At 33.6% G+C, this 15,375-nt stretch overlaps 1 protein-coding gene across 1 annotated transcript; it reads right to left on the bottom strand.

Annotated features, from left to right (window-relative positions):
- Positions 1 to 808: 808 nt before the first annotated feature.
- LOC108486327 (protein INVOLVED IN DE NOVO 2-like) lies at positions 809 to 7,317 on the bottom strand. The gene is made up of 9 exons (XM_017790324.2): positions 7,118 to 7,317; positions 5,474 to 6,342; positions 4,067 to 5,246; positions 3,616 to 3,797; positions 3,363 to 3,452; positions 2,965 to 3,252; positions 2,135 to 2,347; positions 1,272 to 1,531; positions 809 to 1,186 (listed from the first exon to the last, which is right to left on the bottom strand). Exons 2-8 carry the CDS (start codon positions 6,281 to 6,283, stop codon positions 1,295 to 1,297), a joined length of 3,000 nt encoding a protein of 999 aa, XP_017645813.1. The 5' UTR covers positions 6,284 to 6,342; positions 7,118 to 7,317; the 3' UTR covers positions 809 to 1,186; positions 1,272 to 1,294.
- Positions 7,318 to 15,375: the final 8,058 nt, after the last annotated feature.

The following is a 15,375-nucleotide window of genomic DNA, read 5'->3' as shown; positions in this document are numbered from 1 at the left end:
ACTAAATTTGACTCGACCAAATCTATAAACACCTTTAATCGTAATTTTTAAAATTTAGTAACATATTAAATACAATTTCTTCTTTAGAAAACAAACCAAAATTTTGAACCTCCTTATTTTTAATCTAAGGTTCATATTCAAATCTTAGAATATATTCCTTTAAAAGAAACTTAAAATATATTAATATGAATTTTTTAATAAAAGTTTTTGAAAGAAAGAAATTTTAACTTTAATTTAATAACAAACAATAAACAATTTTTGATCACCAATTAAAAACACGTAAATTCAAGTACGTTTAAACAAATGGTATACTCAATTTTAAAAGTTTGACAAAAGATATGGATTAATAATAGAATTTGTATAAAAAAAGCAATTATATATTAAAAATGAAAATATTTGGGTAATTAAAGCCATATGATAAATCTTAGTATTCAAAAGCCAATCTTAGAAGACTCCAAAATTTAAAATCCTAAAATGTCGCTCCATATTCGACTGGAACAGATGAAATTTATTTTAAAATATTCATATATTCATTATATATGTATATTTTAATTTTAAGATACTGATATAATTATTTCGCATTTTATATTATGTTTTTATTATATTTCAGTATCATTTGTGTAACTATATCATGTTCTATAATGTGAATATTGTGGATAATATATCAGGTTTAAACATTAAAAACAATATTATTGGAAGAGGTAACAGCGAATCTCGAACGCCTCAAACACGGACCATAAAACGGACATAAATAATACTAAAAAAAAAAACCTGGATGTGGAAGATGATACCTCAACGGAGCAGCAACTTAATAGCAATATAGAAGACTACATTACCCAGTAAACATGTCTTCCAATGGACTCAAAAATGTTCTCAAAAGGTTTCATACACAATATAGCCTAACCACAAAAGATTGCATCAAGTCAACAGGTCTTACATCGGCTTCGTTTTATGATTATGATTCCGATGCAAAAATAATGAGCTTGAATCCAACATGTTAAAATGGATGCAATAGTTTCTTCCCAGAAAGTAATATAATTACACCAGGGAGCTGACAATTATTTAACATGGGATACAATGATATGTTGATATAAACAATACTTACAGAGCATAAAACATCACTGCAGAACCTTCTTAGATATTTCGAGGACACTGCTCCCCTTATAAGCAGTCAGAAAATTAGTTCCTGCAACAAAACAACGAAAGATGTGATCAGAGATTCATGTTTACGACAGAACATTTGAAGAACTTTTACTCTTTTCAACAACTACCTGAAAAATAAGTTAGTATCGTCTCAGGTCATTCCTCGTTTGCCTTTGGTGGCATTCCACAGGTTCAGTAAAAATTCAACACCCTCTTGCAGGCTTGCCCTTCTTCCTTCTCCATAGTTCCACAATTCGGAAGTTGCGTACCGTCCACTTGGATTGTATTCGTTTATTTCATTTATAACGGAAGTGACCGACTTATACACTTCATTGCCCATCTCATCCTTCAAATCTTTCAGCTTTTCATCTTCATCATCAATCACTTCCTGAACCATCATTATCAAACTTTGAGCACACCATTTCGTACAGTCAGAAAAGAAACTGAACAAGGAACAAGCAAGATGAGTTTCACAGGAAAACACCTAACAATACAGTCCGGAAAGGTTTTATGATTATGAAAGTTTTTATGTTAGGCAGGCTTCTGCCGCAATCTAATTCATTCATGTTTGCTACAACAGAGGAAGAGTTATATTTGCTCCGACTCTTAGTATTTCTTAAAGCACCCTATTTAACACCTATGTCCGAAGCATATCGAGATATGGGTACAGAGAAATAACCCTAAAAGGATCCTCCAACTACATAGGAAAACATAGAAAATTTTGAATATACCAATGTCAGACACATATCCATAGACACTCTTGAGTCCGAGTAACATAAGAAGAGAACAACAGAACTTCAGAGCTACCATGAAGTAATAGGACTCTGGCAATTGTATCCCTAGTCATGTTCAGTTCTATAAAGGATCCATACCTAGGATCAAAGCAGTAGAACATATATACATGACATCTACGTCGTACCAGTGGTAAAGTTGAGAAAGGGAAAGGGGTGAATTTGCAACACATATTTAATAGGAGTCAAGACCTAAAGACCTGATATTCTTCTCCCTCGAGTTTAATGCGTTTAAAAGGATGCCAGTTTGGATCCTTCAGATATTCCTCCCACAATGAGCACAGTTCCACAGCTCTCTCCTCGGCTAGTTCCTCATTATACCTTCTCTTCATTGCTTCAAGGAACGGTTTATTGTCAAGTTCTCCCATTCTCTTGACACCTATATTTGCACAACTTGATATTTCTTTCAATCCCTACAAAGTGAATGGATTAGTACTTCCTGACTAGCAAGAGTGACGAGCCATAAAAGGGTGAAGCAGAATTTTAAGAAATATATGATAAGCACTACAAAACAGTAGTAAAGTAACCATATATGAAAATCTTCTTAAGCCTTAGAAGCTTATAATGAGGTCAAATAGCTGTACATGAAACTCAAGGAATAATCTTAATTGGCCCTGACTGACGTTTCATTTCATAAAAGGCAGGGAATCCGAACTTTCCATATTCCAGGAAAAAAACATTTATACAATTAAAAACCTGTGCTTCATCCTCTTTCTGTTGTATCCTTTAGTTTTTAGGAAAAGCATTCAAATAGAATGAAAAAGCGAAACACCAAGAGAAAATAGTAATCCTCTGCATTACTATCCATTGGACATAAATTACTTAGGCTTAATTCTGTTTTTCACAATACCATCAAATAATTCATGATTAAGCAAGCTTATCATATAATGCAACACAAATCATAGTTCCAATATCCTACATCTGAAAAATATATTGTTTTAAGATCTTAAAAGGCTTTCAAATGTTCATGCAGTAAAGTTCAAGTATCTCAGTGCAAGCATTTTAACAAGAAAAAAGAAAAAGAACTCACATTAATCAATTCTTTGCGAGCTTCCTGCAGCTCATTGTTGCTCTTACGTTCGCTTACAATAAGAGTTTGGTTCAATGCTTCTAAATCTTCAAGCTCTCTCTCCTTTTCTCTCAACTCCTTAAAACTTGCCTCTATGATTGTCAGAACTATGTCATCATCTTCGTCTCCCAGTTCTCTAATTACATTCATTGAGCCTCTTAGTTGCTCAATTTCCAGTTCTAATGCTTGCTTTTGAGCTAATTGTTTCTCCAGTTGAATTATCCTATTGTGAAGTTCCTCCTTCTGCCTCTGGAAAATTGATGGTCTAGTCATGTCATCAATTCTCAGCATTCTAAAACTGACAAGGAAGTAGCGAGGTATTAAAATAAAAAAAGGGCTCGAATGACAAACAAACAAACCTTCTGATCTTCAGCCAATTTCATTAAATTTTCATCAGCCCTTTTTTGTTCCAAAGCAGCCAACCGTAATGCACTATTTTGAACAACATTCTGGAAGAAGAAATATGTTAGCATCTATATTTTCCAGTCCTAAGCATGCAATTAAAGTGGTCATATGAACTAACTATGAGATGGAAGTTTCACCAAAAACAATTTCACATAAAACTTAGCAGGTGAACACACAAAAGTGAAAATGAAGAATGAAGCATGGTACCTCTTCAAGCTCCTCAGCCAACTTTTTTCTTTCTCTTTCAATCAGTGCCTCTCGCTTTTCAAGTTCAACTTCTCGCAATTCCAGATCTTTTCTATGAGATTCTAGCTGTGACTTCACTTTTTCATGGTCACTAAAAACCTTCTGGTAGTGTAGCCTTGCACTTTGTTGAGTCTTATTAATCTCTGTGAACAGAGGCAAAATAAGTTGAACCTTTGAGACAACAGTGGTACCAGGAAGCACTTCTAAACATAAAAGTTAATGCTCGACAGTTTTGTACAAAAATAGTAATGACATGTACAAGACCTGATGCAAGCTACCATCTGCGAATGAAATTGAACGGTCAAAAACAGAATAAAACCAAGAATCACGGATGCATATAATGTATATATTTTTATTAATAAAAGTAGTTTCATAATAAAACTTAAACTGCAAGACAATAGCTAAAACACACCTTTGTTATATGCTTGAATAAGGTTATCTTTTTCTTCCATTAAAACCTTGAGGGACTCGGAAGTTACGGTACACATTGCTTCCATCTCTTTTAGGTGTTTGTTTTTAGTCTCGAGGATATTTGTCAAATATGATACAAGTCTATCTTGTTTCCTAGCTTCTTCCTCCATGAGCTTGGAAATGGTCTTAATGTCACTAGTCTTGCGTAAATGTTCTCCAATAATACTGCTTGACTTGTGGTCATCAGCACGGGCGATCCAAGCATAAAGACCATACTTTACATCATTATCGGCACCCCAGTCCTTTTTCCCACGATGGTCTGCCTCATAAGCATTCTCAAATGACAAGGCATTGTGTAGCCCTGACCAATCTTTACGGAATTCCACGACAGCAATTCCTGAATGACCACAGTTATTCCAAAGTGGGCGAACTCTTATGGGGTTGAACCCTCTCCTGATCAATTCATCCCTCAACCTGGATCCACTTTCCCCTACAGTTCGTCCATCCTCTGACTTTCGAGTAGGAATATTAACCACAATTCCGGTCCATGGCCAAACAATTTTCTCATCATGGTCACAACCACTAAGAGGATCCTCTTGAGCTGCAGGTTTCAATGAACTAACCAAAGGCACAAGACCCTTTTCCAAATACTTAGCCAGAGCCAGGTGATTGGCTTTCATTATTGGTGTTCTTCTTGCAGAACTACTATTTCCCACACCAGAAGCATGCTGGACAAGGTCTAAATATCGGTAAATTTTCTTCTCAGGACAATAGGGGCACGTATAAGTTTCATCTGAAGCTTTGACAATGTGCTTCCCATTCTCATCATGGTCACAACCACTAAGAGGATCCTCCTGAGTCACAGGTTTCAATGAACTAACCAAAGGCGCAAGATCCTTTTCCAAATACTTCGACAAAGCCAAGTGATTGGCTTTCACTATTGGTGTTCTTCTTGCAGAACTACTATTTGCCACAGCAGAAGCATGCTGGACAAGATCCATGTATCGGTAATTTGGCTTTTTCTTCTGAGGACAAAAGGGGCACGAATAAGTTTCACCCGAAACTTTGACAATGTACTTCCCATTCTTTAATTTTTCATAAGATCTATCTACATACATTCCCATTTCAGATTCAGTTATATTCGAACCATCTATCGTGCTGATATCCATTGGCAAGGAAACCTAAAAGGTAACAAGACAGAAAATCAAACTACACCCAATAGAAAACTATGCACTACTTCATTATAGGTTTGAACAATTAACAAACCAACTAAATTACAAAATTTTAAAGATATCTCGCCTTCAAACAGAAGCCATGCACATTATCTAGCAGATAATTCAAAAATATGGAGATATTTTTTAATTCAAAAGCTTATAAAACTTCAATGGAGCAAGATATGATTAATTACGTTGAAGCACGGACATTTCTGGACGGCAGTGTACAAGTCTATCTTGTTTTTAGTCCCGGTGATATTTGTCAAATATGATACAAGTCTATCTTGTTTCCTGGCTTCTTCCTCCATGAGCTTGGGGATGGTCTTAAGGTCACGAGTCTGGCATAAATGTTCTCCAATAATACTACTTGACTTGTAGTCATCAGCACGGGCAACCCAAGCATAAAGACCATACTTAACCTCAGTATTAGCACTCCAATCCTTTTTCCCATGGTGATCTGCCTTGTAAGCATTTTCAAATGACAAGGCATGATGTAGCCCCTGCCAGTCTTTTTGGAATTCCACGACAGCAGTCCCTGAATGACCATGGTAATTCCGGAGTGGGTGAACTGTTATGGGGTTGAACCCTCTCCTGATCAACTCATCCTTCAACTTGGATCCACTTTTTCCTACAGATTGCCCATTTTCTGACTTTCGAATCGGAATATTAACCACAATTCCAGTCCATGGCCAAACAATTTTCTCGTCATCGTCATGACCGCTAGGGGTATCCTCTTGAGCCGAAAGTTTTGATGAACTAACCAAAGGCACATGATTTTTTTTCAAGTACTTTGCCAAAGCTCGGTGAGAGGCTTTCACTATTGGTCTTCTTTTTGCGGAACTACTATCTCCCACACCAGAAGCATGCTGAAGAAGATCCTCATATCGGTAATACCGCTTTTTCTTCGGGGGACAATAAGGGCAAATATAAGTTTTGTCCGAAACTTTAACAATGCATCTTCCTTTCTTTAGTGTTTCATAACATCTATCTTCATACTTTCCCATTTCAGATTCAGTTATACCCCCGAATCATCTCCTGAGCTGATAACCGTTCTAACGGAAACCTAGAAGATAGCGACAAAACAAACATCAAACTACACTCAACAGAAAACTATACTATTCCTTATAGGTCTGAACAATTAATAAGTCATCCAAATTACAGAATTTTAAGATAATTTTCCTTCAAACAGAAACCATGCACATTAAAGCAAAATAATTAATTCAATTATATAACCTTTTTAACAATAGGATATTAACCAAACTAAAACAAGGTACAATTAAACACAAAGTACATTTTCCAAAATAAGCAACTGTTTATATACCCGGGTTGAACACACACCCGGCACTCACACTCGAGGCCAAGTAACATAGAAGCAAATCCAAATACTATGATTTTAATTTGAATAGGTAGAATTAGTGTTGGATGTTAATAATTCGCTATTTTTTTATCATTAGACAAAGTTAAATATAAAAATACAAGCACAATTTAAAAAAAAAAAAACGCTGCATTGCAGTATCTAAACCAAATAAAGTAATTTACTTTCTTCTTCAACTACTTCTCCCAGGAACCAAACAAAGGCAGGAAGTAAACAATTACAAGAAAACAAATGCATGCAACGGTTTAGATTTAAAACAAAAATTGCAGGAATCAAAAGATGAATAACAAACAGTAGAACAACTACAATATTTAAATGAAAAAAAAGGAAGAGAAAGGAATTACTGAGTCCATAAATTTTTCACACTGAAAATGCAACTTATTGGCAAAAGAAGAGTAAAGAATTTCATGAATAAATTGAAGTAAAAAAGAAATGAAGAAGAAAATTAGAATCGGAATTTTACCTTCACAAATTAAAGGTTCGAATTTGAGGCTTTTGAGGTTCTCAGAAGACCTCAAATTTTGCGAAGAAATTATTGAAGTAATTAATTATTTGTTCATTGTAACGAATGATTTTTTACTCAAAATTGAGAAAGTAGAAATCAAACCCGCTCGACCCAACCAGAAGACATTTATGAATTTTAAATTGGGCCGACTTCACACTATTCGAATTAAATTTTAAATTTTAATTATTAATATAATAATACTAATATCAATATATTTTGGGTAAACTGTAAAAATAGTCACTTTTATTTGCCTCAGATTACATTTTAATCACTTATGTTTAAAATGTTACGTTTTAGTCACTTAAATTATCGTTTTATTACGAAATTGTCACTCTATAGTTAAGCTCCGTTACCTCCCTAACAACGGTCCTACGTGGCAGTCTAAATTAGTTTTAAATGTCGACTTAGATGTCTTACGTGGCAATTCAAATTAATTTTATTTAATTAAAAACCTATTTTCATCCCAGCATCTGGATATCCAAGTTGGCATTTAAAACTCATTTGGACGGCCACGTAGAGCCGCTGTTAAAAACCTATTTTCATCCCAGCATCTGGATATCCAAGTTAGCATTTAAAACTCATTTGGACTGCCACGTAGGACCGATGTTAAAGAGATAACGGAACTTAACGATAGAGTGACCACTTCGTAAAAAAACGATAACGTAAGTAACTAAAACGTAACATTTCAAACATAAGTGATTAAAATGTGATCTAAGGCAAACAAAAGTGACTATTTTTGTAGTTAATCCACATATTTTTATTATTTTTGAAATAATAAAATTAGCTTTTTGAGTTGACCATGGTTTGATGTGGCCATGTACAATGCCCATATCTTTATTTATATTTCACCAAATAATATTAGGATAAACTACACCCAATGTCACTAAGCTATTAATAAGTTTACATTTTAGTCATTCAACTTCAAAAAGTTACAAAATGGTCATTAAACTATTTGAAAATTTTCATTTAAGACATTGAGCTATTAAAATCATTGCCGCATGGCCTTCTTTGTTTGCGTTGCTTGCACCAATCAAAAGCTCTCTTTCGCCTTCTCTTCTATAGTTCAATTTTTTCATGAAATAACATTGAACACCATGAATTTGCAAACCAAATCCCAATAGCTTTCTTCTCTGATCTCTGAAATTGACTATCATATCAAATTGGATATAATGTATGTTCTTTTACTAGTCGATGGGTATTAAATAGACCTGATCATGGGTCGGGCTAGGCCAATAGAAAATTTTAGGCTCTAGCCTAGCTCGACCCTAAAAATAGGCCTAAAATTTTGTCTAAACTTGACCCAAATAAAAATGCTAAACTCGAGCCTGACCCAGCTTGCTTGTATTAAATTTTTTTATATAAAAAAATTTTAAAAATATAATACATCAAATACACTAAAAATATTAAATAATTGTTTCCCAAAAAATTGAAAATACATTAAGAAAAGCCTTTATGTAATACCCCAATACCCAATCCGATCGTCGAGTCCAAGTTACAAGATGTTACATTCATTGCCGAAGCAACTACGAATGCTTAAATTCAACCAAAATATACATTCAATACAATACATAATCATTATCGGGTCCTACACAAGCTTATGAAAGCCCTAAAACTAACCCGAGGTAGAAATAGGACCTAATTGTAAAAAAATCAAAATATAATGTTGATATATTGATGCTAGCACTTCTTTGTAATGATGTTGCCAAACAATTTGTCACATCACGACGTCAGACCACTCGACGCCGCAAGGTCGCTTATTGTGTTAGCCTCGTTGGGACATCAAATTCCTCGTCGCACCGTGACCTGATAGGTCATTTCTTGTCACAACGACGTTCGAACATACATATTCCAATATCCATATGACCAGAATAAACCTTAAACAACCAATTTATACATTCCAATTCTATACATAACTATACACTAAGAATTTAACATATATAAACTAAACATTTATGATATACCAAACATACAATTTCATCCACCACAGTCACATTGCCGCCATTTACAACCTTTTACAACATATAAGCAAAGATTTCATAAACACCTTCAACCATTTGACCAACTATTCATCATAAAGAACCAATTCCAAAAGAAACATGGACTTAGAAAGCAAACTAAAACTTGACTCAACTAGGTACATGCCATTTAACTAACAAAAAAGATTCACCAACTTTGTTGAGTCTGGAATTCTAACTGGATGCTGAAGTCGGTGCTCGAGACCTTGAATTGTATTTAACCTATGCATGGAAAACAAAACTGTACGCTGAGTAATGAAGCTCAGTTGCATTTCTATAATTCAATCGATAAAATACAAGATAATAGAAAATATGTAATCAATATAAAATTCCAAATGAGTACTAAATATCATGTTATAGTGTGTCACTATACTATACAATTCATTTTTATATTTGATCAATTGACTAACATAAGATACATCATATTAACATATAATTTTTCGAATCGAATTGATTAATTCATCCCATTTTCATGCCAATTCTCCGGACTTATAGTTTCAATTCACATACTTTTTCACAATAATAATTCAACTTATATTCCATTATCAACTTTGCATTTTAATTCACTATTAACTTGACTTGGATTCGAACAGATGCATGGATTCAACCAACACACTAATTTGGCACCTAGTGCCTCATCAGACAATCTGAAGTAAATAAATTACGCCCAACGCTTATCGATATTGAAACACCCCTAACCCGTCTCCGTCGCCGAATTGGGTTATGAGTATTATAATGAACTTTTCAAACATTTAACATTACTTACAAATAGATATTCAAGTGTAATTACAAATAATCAATCACATTTGATTTATAACAAACATGCACTTTAAAATGAGCTTAAGGGGCCGTAAAAATAGTTTGGGAACATTTTGAGGTCAATTCGAAACAAAACAGAAAAATTAGGAAAAAGTTGAAAATTTTGAAAACAGGGGTCATACGGTCGTGTCTCAGCCCGTGTGTTCGCCTATGTGTATATTCGAATTAAGGCCACACGGTCGTGTTGCAGGCCGTGTGCCAAATTGTGTGTGCATTTGATGGTAAGTCACACGACCGTATCGCTGAATGTGTGATAAACTATTTTAGGACACACAGTCGTGTGGCAAGCCATGTGAAACTTGCGCCAAAAAACAATAAGACACATGGCCGTGTGGATAGGCCATGTGTGACACACGGCCGTGTGACAGCCCTTGTCCCAAGTCGTGTGTACCAAAATTTTCTTCTAAAATAAGGCAATTTTTACATCTATCTTGGCTACTAAGCCAAGCCTAAAACTATCCTTTAAGTATCATCAAATACACCTCAAAACATGCCAATTTCGTACAACATGTGTGCCTAACCAATGTGTCCTCATTGACACCACATGTAGATAACCATTCAAAACACAAACTTCAACTAGATCAAATATACAACAACTATTGCCATATACACATCAATACTCCATATTTCTATATATATAACCACCAAGGTATCAAGCATACCATTCAAACATCAAAATGACCATATTAAATTACTAATTCAACAACATATTATAACGGTATAACTACAAGGTCACCCTAGTTACATTCCACTTTTAACCAACCCAAAATGAACAAAATAACTACCAAAAGTATGGAAGATAGTATGTGAATTCTCGAGCTGATCCAATTGACGTCACGATTCCAAGAGACCTACAAAATGAAATCAACCAAGTAAGCTCAACACAACTTAGTAAGTTCAGGTATTCAACCTAATTACTTCATAGCTCAATTCAAAGTTTCATAACACGTCAAAAAGGCAAATATCACAATTCATCAATAGCCAAGACAATGTAATACACTGGCATGAAGCCTGCTAGGCATAAAGCCCTATAACTATATTGGCACAAAGCCTTCTAGGTATCCAGCTTGATAAAATACACCCACACGAAGCCTGCTAGGTTCTAAGCTCGATAAATACACCGACACTAAGCTTGCTAAACACTATGCCCGATAAATACATTGCACAACCACTCAATTCTATGATATACACTACGAACCAACTTCTAATAGTACATTACAGAACTAAAAGATTAAACAATTAACAAAGAATTGAACATAACCATGCATAAACATAAAACGAACTTGCCGAGATCTGATAATTATAGCTATGCAACGACGGTTACTCAACAACCTTCTATTTTCCCTGATTAACAATTGATGGGTTTGTTTCTTGATCTAACATAATAATTCAATTCAATTAATTCAATTTAACATCTCAAAACACTTTAAATCTTATAATTAACTCTTTAATAATATTTAGCACATTTACCCCATTACATTTTATGTCATTTAATCCCTACAATCCAAAACTTCCAAAATATTCCAATTAAACCCACATTAAGCTTAACCGAATAATTTAGAAACTATGCTTAGTCCACTACATTCGAAAATTCACATAAAAACCCATGCTTAGATTAACATTTTAACAATTTAATCCTTCCATCAAAACTAACTAAAATCACATTATTAAAATGATTCAAAACCATCAACTAGCCATAAGCCAAAGCACTTATCATCACAACATTCAAAAATCAAGCACGGTGAACTTCTAAACATTCAATGGTTTTACGAACTGACCCTGAGTTAACTAAATTAAGCTAATACGATAACAAAAACATAAAAATCTCTAAAAACGAACCTCAATTACACAACCATGCAAGAGAAGAGCTTAATCAAAACTTTCCCCTTCAATAATGGTGATTTTTCGGCAACAAGATGAAAAAAAATGAACAAAATGATAATTCTTTATTTAGTTGTTTATGTTATTTATTATTAATTTACCTTTTTAACCTTACTAACTTAATTAACACATAACCAAAATTGTATCCATAAATGTCTACCACTTTAGAACATAGTTTATTAACCACCTAAGTCAATTACCTTGCATTTCTTTAACTATTTAACTAATAGAAACTTACTTTTGCATCTTTTACAATTTAGTCCCTTTCTTCTAATTAACTAACTAAACATTATAATTTCTTAACCTAATTTTAATACGACTCTAATAAAACCATGTAAACCTTATATAAATAATTAAATATTGACTCACTTGTCAGAATTATGGTCTCAAAACCATTGTTTTTGACATCACTGAAAATGGGCTATTACAAGTATAACCAAAGTAAAAATTGTGCCCAGCACTCATCAAATCGTAGTCAAAATAACTCGTACTCAATCTATCCTATAGCATGCTAATTATATCTGACTTTGTTCAAACAGTTAATAGGGTAACCAATTATCCAATTCCGAATATAACTTAATTTCACACTTCATCAACCAAATCATCAATTAATATGTATAATAGCACGAATCAACCTAATTTAAAGTCAATTTTATATTTACATCAAGTTACAATATTTTTAAATCTATTCAATTTAGTCTTCTATCTTAATAATCTATCAAAATCGTATCAATTCAATTCAATCAATCAATTTCAACTCACCTAATAATCTTACCATGAAAAAAAGAATAAATATGCTACAATTGAAGTGATTCGAATTATGGAAATACAAATAAAAAATTTTGAGCTATTTGTCGACGACTTTAGCTTTTCCTTTCCCTCTTGAGGAATCCGGGTCGACGTTAGCTACGGGTTAACATAAAAATATAGTACCATCAATATTCCACAAAATTCACAATCAATTTTCATTTTATATAAATTTTGCAATTTATTAAATTTAGTCCCTAAACTCGGGACTAACATAACTTTCAGTTTAAAATTCCAAATTAAAATATGATTTCACTATTATCAGTTATGGACCTCATATTTCTTATTTCTACATCCAATTTTACAATTTGTTCTGTTTATTCCCTAATGTAAGAAACTATCAATTAGCTTTACAATTTAGTCTTTTTTCATATCTAAGCTTAAAACCTATCAATTTAACACCTAAAACTTTCAATTATCAAAAATGACATCTTTCAAAACTTTAACAGTTTTACAAATTGATGCATGGACTAGCTAAATCAAGCTCTCATGACCTCAAAAACATAAAACTTACAAAAAAAAATTACTAAATTAAACTAACTAATTTATTGTATAAACCTTGAAACCCTTGTTAATGGCGTGGAATTCTCTTTTTTATTTTCTTCAATTTATTGGAGAAGACCATACCTCTCTCATCCCACTGAAATTATTCCTTTTATAGCAATATTAACGTGTTAATTAATTTAATTAAACAAAATTTATTTTAATCAAGTTAATAATCCTATAATCATTTCTTTCCACTAAAACATATTTAATTAAGTTCTAGTTTCTATTTTGGACCTTTGATTAATTGCAATTTAAGTCCTCAAGCCATTTTCTAATTAAAAATCTATAGCGATTAGACTTTACAATTTAATCTCTGAGTCTTAATTAAATACAATTTTGGCTAATTTACTTATAAAAAAATTAAATTCACTTATATGATAACTCTGTAAATATTTTTATTTAATATTTATGAACTAGATTTATGAAAACAAGGTCTCAAAATCGTTTTTTTGATACTACTGGAAACTAGGTCATTACACTTTGTATTTAAATAACACTAAGATAGTTTCAACTTAGCAAGCAAATGCCTCTAAAAAAATATCAAAATTAATAATAAAATGAGAGTTATACAATATCCAAACAATAACAATAAAATAGTAAGAATATAATAGCAAAATGTCAACAAAACAACATCAAAATGGCAACAAAACAGCAGTGAAAATTTTAGGCAAATTCGGGTCTTGCCCAGGCCAAAAAGTCTTACCCAAGGCCCGAACCATTTAGAAAATAGGCATTTTTTTTTCCAAACCCATTTTTTGGGCTTATATTTTTGCCCAAATCATTTCACTTTTTCGGCGGGCCTTAGGGCCTGGGTGGGTGACCCGACCCATGATCAAGTCTAGTATTGATCGATCGTATTGATCATCGTATCGTTGCTTGGAGCTCACTGGGTGATAAGCTATAAATATAACATATTTTAATCCTACTCTTAATGTTTTTTTGGATGATTAATTATGCAAATTAGTGAATTTGATGCTTTAATCTTTTAAAAATTCATGTTTCTATACTTAGAAGTGCATTTGGTAGCGAAATGAGTGAAAAACGAGCCAAAATCGGACAAATAGAGCTATTTTCAACAGCCACACAGCCTGGCCATTTCCACACGGGCTGGACATACATAGGCGTGTGTCCAGCCCGTGTCGATTTCGTATTCTACTTCCCAAATAAGGGGAAAAACCCAATTTTTAGGCTTTCTGAGCATTTTGAAGTCTATAAATACCCATTAGAAGAAGACATAAGGGAGCCATCAGAGAAGATTAGAGAAAACACTCGAAGAACACCATCAAAATCAACTGATGCGGTCGTTGAGAGCACAAAAAATATCCTATTCCTTGTAAAATAGTAAAAATAACAGTAAAGGGGAAGTAGGGTCAAATCCTCAGGGACCGGATTGTACGAATTCTCGTTTCTTGAAATCCTGGACAATTTCTTGGCCAAGAAAACCTGCGTTCCTGAAAAATAAAAAAATAAAATTAAGAATCTGGAAAAATAAAAACAGAATTTAAAGTGAATTGAAATTGCAAAATTAAATAAATTGCAGAAATTAAAATGAGGAAAAATAAATAGAGTTGGGAAAAGAGAAAGTTTCTTATGTGGCGAGATTCCAGCCTCCGGTTGTCTCGTTCTGCCTTGGGTTCAATCTTTGTCTTTTAAGTAACCCTTCTCGAGCAGGATAAGCCAGTTATAGTGGAAGAGGATGCCTACGACCACCAGCTCCAAAGATTTAGACTTAAGATTTGGCGGAACCTGACTCTAGCCAGTAATCGCTTTTGTGGGACTATCTTCTGCTTAGATCACCACTTCCTAACAGCGAATACCACACTGTTTTGTCTCTTGGATTCGCCAACCTTTGACGCAGAACGCCAACGAATTGACTGTGTAATCTTCCCAAAACGTACAAAGCAGCCGTTCCTTACACAAGTTGAAAAGATCACCTATTAAGGGACATAGACGGGCGTCACTCAGAGTAGTCTTGAAGCGATGAATACCCTGTTGAGAAGGCTAAGCGCGGATTCTAAGCCTCATGAACCTTTTTAGGGAATTTTGACAACCTTCGGCTAGATTGGTTTAGTGGCTCATGATTTTTGGGGAAGAAATAAATAAAATAGATATGAGATTTTTATTGAAGAAAATATGGAGAGCACAAAA

The sequence above is a fragment of the Gossypium arboreum genome, chromosome 6 (assembly GCF_025698485.1).
Source record: "Gossypium arboreum isolate Shixiya-1 chromosome 6, ASM2569848v2, whole genome shotgun sequence".
In the NCBI taxonomy this organism is placed as follows: Eukaryota; Viridiplantae; Streptophyta; class Magnoliopsida; order Malvales; family Malvaceae; genus Gossypium; species Gossypium arboreum.
This window is presented reverse-complemented; position numbering and strand designations above follow the sequence as displayed.